At 35.9% G+C, this 6,342-nt stretch overlaps 1 protein-coding gene and 1 long non-coding RNA gene across 2 annotated transcripts; both read right to left on the minus strand.

The window, feature by feature from the left end:
* Positions 1-360: 360 nt before the first annotated feature.
* LOC120160846 lies at positions 361-2,161 on the minus strand. The gene is made up of 4 exons (XR_005519456.1): positions 2,125-2,161; positions 1,457-1,563; positions 1,177-1,363; positions 361-654 (listed from the first exon to the last, which is right to left on the minus strand). It is a non-coding gene; the product is annotated as an uncharacterized LOC120160846 (long non-coding RNA).
* Positions 2,162-3,400: 1,239 nt separating this feature from the next.
* LOC120160830 (isoleucine--tRNA ligase, cytoplasmic-like) lies at positions 3,401-5,149 on the minus strand. The gene is made up of 5 exons (XM_039171157.1): positions 4,982-5,149; positions 4,820-4,936; positions 4,200-4,311; positions 3,612-3,695; positions 3,401-3,513 (listed from the first exon to the last, which is right to left on the minus strand). The coding sequence occupies exons 1-5, from the start codon at positions 5,015-5,017 to the stop codon at positions 3,461-3,463; spliced, it is 402 nt and encodes a 133-aa protein (XP_039027088.1). The 5' UTR covers positions 5,018-5,149; the 3' UTR covers positions 3,401-3,460.
* Positions 5,150-6,342: the final 1,193 nt, after the last annotated feature.

Below are 6,342 nucleotides of genomic sequence, written 5' to 3' on the forward strand. Positions count from 1 at the left end.
TTATTTTGAAATTTTCGGGTTGTTACATGTACCACTTCTTTCTAGTGTCTATGCATTCGGTACATAAAGAAGAAAATTTGATTATTTCATGAGTTTTACAATAATTCGTCATAACATAAAGAAGAATTACCACAAAATCTAAACTTGAAATTATAAGGATGAGTCAAAAATAATACCTATTCAAAATAAGCAAATATTTCATGAGGAATAAATAACACCACTAGCAAACATAAGTCTACATCAAAATCTGCTAGTTAAATAACAAAAGACAATACAAAGGTTAAACTAAACCAGATTCATGGGGGTTCCCCAATAATTAAAAATTTACAAGTATCTTTGTTCTAATCCTATTAAAGTACTGCATTTAGATATATTTAGGATTGAATAAATACGAAACTAGAATTCCAGAAGACCGGAGAGATTCAAAATGATGACCGAGACGTACGAACATCTTTGAAGTGCCAATCCAATGAGACAAAACTGTGGTTTGCACAAACCCAAACTCGGGCATGTGTCAATTGAATTCTAACCAATATAACTAACAGTGTTTTCTCCTTTAAGAAATAATGATGACTATGATTTCTCACCTTAAAGATGTTGTGAATGGAGCTCGAACTGAATGTCTTCGTGAAACCGAGTGATCTGGTGTAAGCACTGCCAACATGGGAATTTTTTATAAGAATCGAGGCATTACAGAACAAAAGAAAAGCCAAAAACATCACATGAAAAAGAATATAACTAAACTTTAAGACACATTAATGTTCCATGCCATACAGCATCAAAAAAATCATTTTACCAATTTTATTCTAGATGGAAATAAATTGATACAGAAACACATTAGATAAGAACAGTTGCACGGAACATACAGTATAAGAGTCCAATAGATGTGCATTCGACTACCCAATACCGAAATGCATCAGAATTCAAATTAACCATATCTTACCCAAGTTGGCACAAAAAAATGGTTAATACGAGGAAAAAGTGGAGCTATAGCAACCAAACATGTACCCAATTCCCAAAAAAAAAAGATGTAAAAAAAATCAGGAATACTACTTCAGAATTTAGCAGGCAGTATCGGTTGTAGTAAGTGGTTGCAATAGAAAAAATCATCAAACCAGAGTCAAAGAAGCCCAAAAGTGAAGGGTTAGAAATGGCATTTTAGAAACAATTAATCACCAGAGAATTTCGATTTTCACAATGCCCCAACCAATTGCTTTTAGGCTGACGGGGTTCCTTCATTATTCGTACCCCACTCTTCTTCAGGTTCATTTCCATTTACGAGCACTGCACCGTCGTTAGAATCAGCATCCCCCACAACAGCCTCCTCTTGGCTACCCTCTTCTCCATTCTGCTCCTCTAGGTTCTAATCATGTCAAAGTAGTTTCTAAGTCAACATGTTGCCTAAATATAAGAAAAACAGATGCATATGGATGATATACCTCGTGATCAAGGTCACCATTTTCAAGAGGTTCCTCTACTGGCATGTTTCTGAAAGCCTCCACAAGCGTCAAATGTGATCTATCAGCATGTTTCAAATAGTCTGCTGCAGGAGGATAGACACCCCTAAAAATTTTTGAAAGATAATAGCATATCCATGAGTAGAATGTAGTCGTGAAAGTCTTTAAGCCATATAAGCCTTTAAGACTTTTGTAACTAGTATTTTACCTGTAGACTGTGACTTATCTAAAAAAAAGGTAGATTAGGTTTCTGTCAAAGTAGGTTAACACCTAATAGGAATCTAAGATTGTAAATTACAGCAGGATTCTATAGTTGTAATTAGCCTGTTTTAATATGCCAAACTTCTTCCATTCGAATGAGAAAAACCAGAGAACAAATTTCTCTGTTCCAGAAAATACTCTCTTCTATGGCTTAGTTATCTACACCATGTGAGACAAAAAAGTAAGATGTGCCAACAATAACACTTAAAAAAACTAGTACAAAAAACCATAGTCCATAGAGCAACCAAAACAGACCAAATAACCGGAATTTGAAAGTGATTTGTTCAAAGAGTTCACAGAAAAGTCGTAACACTAGATAACAGAGAAATCTTGTTTAACAAAATCCTGTAGCAAAATGGTAACTGATAATACATAACTAGATAATGCAAGGAATCAGGTTTGGTACCTTGTTTCTTCTGCTTGAGATTCAAGAGTTAGAGCAAAAAACGTTGGACATTTATTTTTAACGAAAAGTTCTTTAGACACATGAAATTAACTTGAGTATAATTTCTACAATTATCTTTACATAAGTCGCCTTTTGTTGACTGGGTAGAAGCGTCCCACGATTAATGGTCTTTTGTGATTTTTGTTAGGGGTCAACTTATAAAAATTTATGGATAAAAATATATTATTAATATAAAAGTAAAAAAATGTATTAAGAACAATATATTTCGGTTCATTGAAAAGAAAGAAGGAAAAAATCGTCCTCAACAAGGCTCAATCACGGTTGATGTAATAAACATTGAGATTTGGGAAATCGTCAACTGTAACACGTTCCTCGTTCAGCAGTAATCTTTACACCAAAACGTCAGTTTAGTTTTTCGAAAGCCTGTTTACCATTAAAAATAACATATCCTTCAATAGTAGCTTGAGTCAACCTCCCTGAAGGCAATCACCTCCGTTGACTCAACCTCCATGAAGGCTGTGGCCTTATAATAGACAAGTGGGACCAGACACTCCAAATCAGTTGATTTTCCCCCCATCGATTTAATAAAAATTAAAACATTGATTCATCCACCCTCTTGATAATTATCGAACCAACAATTAGGTATAAAAAGATTAAAATTTAAATAATAATTTTTTTCCGAATAATAAAATCTGGATGGTTATTACAAGCAAAAAACTTATAAAATTCAAGAATCAAACAACTTTAATGTTGTTTGATAATAATTCAATTATAAACATGAAATATTAATTTTAGTTTATTGATATACTTTTACAAATAAATACGCTCATAAATTTCATATTATATATATATAATTTATGCATGAAACGGTGTTAGTAATTTGTACTCAAAATCAAAGTTAATATACTACATCACACAATAGATCAAATTTCGTGTAAATTTTAAATTTATGCCTCGCAATGTAAAAAAAGATAAATTCTAATGCAGTTACAATCGGTCCCTATAATTTTATAAAGGAACGCTAATTAATCAACTAAAAACCCATAAGCATAATCAATATCATGATGAAAAAAAAATTTCTACAGAAATGCGAAACGATATTCTAGTGAATATCTAGAATTGTTCACAGTTACATGACAAAAAATCACATTATATTTGGAAAATCTGAAACATTTTCATTTCTATCATTTATCAAAACCATGAATTGATGGACTATTTTGTAAATTGATTTTTATCGTGTACCTGTCAGACTCAGTTGGAGGCAAAGATTAATATGAATCATCAACGGCCCTTCCATTCACTCCAGTAGTAATCACCCACACTCAAGAAGACATGTTCACCCAGCACCACTGCCATTGCAGGCAGGTTCTCGATGCAATCGACCTTTATCTGCGCAACACAAGGAAGAGACGATCAATTGAGGCTGCCCAGCCATACCAGAATTGAATGGAATCGAATCTATATTACGATTGACAAGCAAACCAAACCTTGCAATGTCCGAGTTGCAACTCTGACTTCAAACAAGAATGGTCCCTTGACACAAGGTATATCTGCAGCAAATTTAGAATTTCCTGCACCCATCAATAATTCAATAAAAGAGAACTAGGCATCAGTCACAAAGGGCTTGAAAAGAAATTCTAAAGCTACAGCTTTTTTAAAATGAGCCTGTCCTTGATCAAACCTTTTTGAATTTTGGAGTATCAATGTAACTCTCTTATATTATATTATATTATAAAAATCATTTTTATGAATAATGTCATATTAATATACTTCTCTAGAATTTAATAAATAAAAAAGCATTCCTACTGATTAAATAGTAATCCAAGCAACACGGACTCAAAACATTATGCCGAATTGGCTTGGAACGGGCCTAACAGGTTCGGCAAGTAGTGTGAGCATTGGACTAGTAATGTGATACTATTGTCAAAAGAAATCAAAATATGACCTAATGGTAGACATATAGTTGAAAAGAAATCAAATTTGTAATACAGACAAATAATCTGATACTATTATTGTCAAAATAGTAGGTATGAGTTGCAATGGAAGACACGATAAATGACAAAACACAGCCTAACCTGCATATAATGCGAGAATAGCATTTTCCTTGAAAACAAGGGCTGGTCTAACCAAGCTTATTTTAAATGAGATGTTATAGATGCCTTGGAAAATCTCTTCACAAATCACCACCTGCAATTTTGGTTATGTAAGAAAAATAGAATAAGAAACACATACAAGGAATTTTTGTTTTTGGAGGGGAGGAGGGAGAAGCAATGGTGACAACAAATTAATGTCGTTCTCGAAATACATTGTGAGGTGTATTAACTACTGCAGATTTGATCTCAGTTGAAACAACATATAATCCATTCCTGCCTATAGAACTGCAAATGCGTAACCCTACAAAACAGAGACATACTGACAACGCAAGACTAAACGCATCTTATCAATGAGAAAAGGCAAACTCCACTTTCAGCTTTGTACTACACAAGTATGACTGATCTTATTTTATAAGATATGGTTTTTGAAATGAAGGCAAGATTAAGAAATTTCATACTCTAAGAATATGAAAACGACAAGTAACCGCATTAGTTAACACTTAGGAACAGAGACATTGCATGTCCATCTCCTAAATCAACAAAATTTTAAGATGCAAGTTCATAATAAAGGTAATTCATACTCAGAATGATCAAAACTTAACTGCATGGATAGGCATACTGTCGGAAGAAAGCAATGGAGATCCAATTGCATCCCTAATGTAGTTTTCCTGCAATAAAATGCAACCTTGAGATATTATATACAGCACACTGTAAATTAAGACTTACGAGAAGTTGGGCATCTCAATGACTATCAAACAATGCAACTCCACTGCTAAGTTGGAGGGACTTGCACTGTCCATCAGACAACCAAAACCTTTCACAAAGATACAATAATAGCTCGCAGAAACTGTCACTCATGCACAAGTACACGGATGCACAAAGCTCCATTCGAAGAAAAAATCCGGTAATAGATTTAGCTAATCATTGATTAGCAAGTATGGGTGCTTACAAGTGGTAGTATCTATTCTAAAGGCTCTCAATCAATTGACAATGAACGCTCAAATACTCTGACAGTCGTTGGTGCTCAAACCTGGGACCGCTAGGAATAACAACCATTCATTTAACTGTTAGGTATGGCTCATAAATATACCAGTAAAGAGGACAGGAGATGGAGTGGAGTGAGCGAAGCGAACATCAACTGTCCTTACAAAGAAAGTCTCGTTGTGGGGTTACAAATTATGTGGGTTGGGGGTGCGGGGGCGTAGCCCCCGCGGTACGGTACAGGGTTGATTTTGTAATTATGTACCAGGGTTTTCTATTATAAATAGAGATGTAACCTAGACCTAAAATATCATTGAATAAAATTCTAGCGCCGCCTAGGCACCGAGGACGTAAGCACATTGCCGAACCTCGTAAAATTCTCGTGTTCTTTCGTTTTCTTTACCCGTTTTCGTCAACAATTGGTATCAGATGTCAGGAGCAAAATTCGAAGTCGCGAAATTCGATGGTCAGGGTAACTTCGGATTATGGCAAACGAGGGTGAAGGATCTATTGGCGCAGCAAGGGATCTTGAAGGCTTTGCGACCTACAAAGCCGGCGTCGATGGATGAGGAAGATTGGGAAGAATTGCAGCAGCGAGCGGCAGGAACCATACGATTATGCTTGGCGGACGAGGTCATGTATCATGTCATGCATCTATCGTCTCCAGACGAAATTTGGAGGAAGTTGGAAAGTCAGTTTATGTCCAAATCCTTAACGACAAAACTGTATCTGAAGCAACGGCTGTATGGGCTGAAGATGCAGGACGATCACGATTTGGCGCAACACGTGAATGTCTTCAATCAAATCGTTTCTGATCTGGCTCGGCTTGATGTGAAAATTGAGGATGAAGACAGAGCGATGATTCTGTTGTGTTCGTTGCCTTCCTCTTACGAACACATGGTGACTACTCTTACATATGGGAAAGAGACTATCAACGTTGAGGAGATTACTGCAGCCTTGTTGGCTCACAACCAGCGGAAGCAGAATGCAGGGGAAAGCTCTCAAGTCGATAGCTTATATGTCAAGGGTAATCGAGATCGTGGACGGAAGCCAGAGAAGGTAGGGTCCGGGAAGCGGAATTCCAGATCCAAATCCAGGGATAAGAAGACGATTCACTGTTACAAGTGCAAGGAGGCGGGACATA

The sequence above is a fragment of the Hibiscus syriacus genome, unplaced genomic scaffold (genome assembly GCF_006381635.1).
Source record: "Hibiscus syriacus cultivar Baekdansim isolate YM2019G1 unplaced genomic scaffold, ASM638163v2 tig00111393_pilon, whole genome shotgun sequence".
NCBI classification, from domain to species: domain Eukaryota; kingdom Viridiplantae; phylum Streptophyta; class Magnoliopsida; order Malvales; family Malvaceae; genus Hibiscus; species Hibiscus syriacus.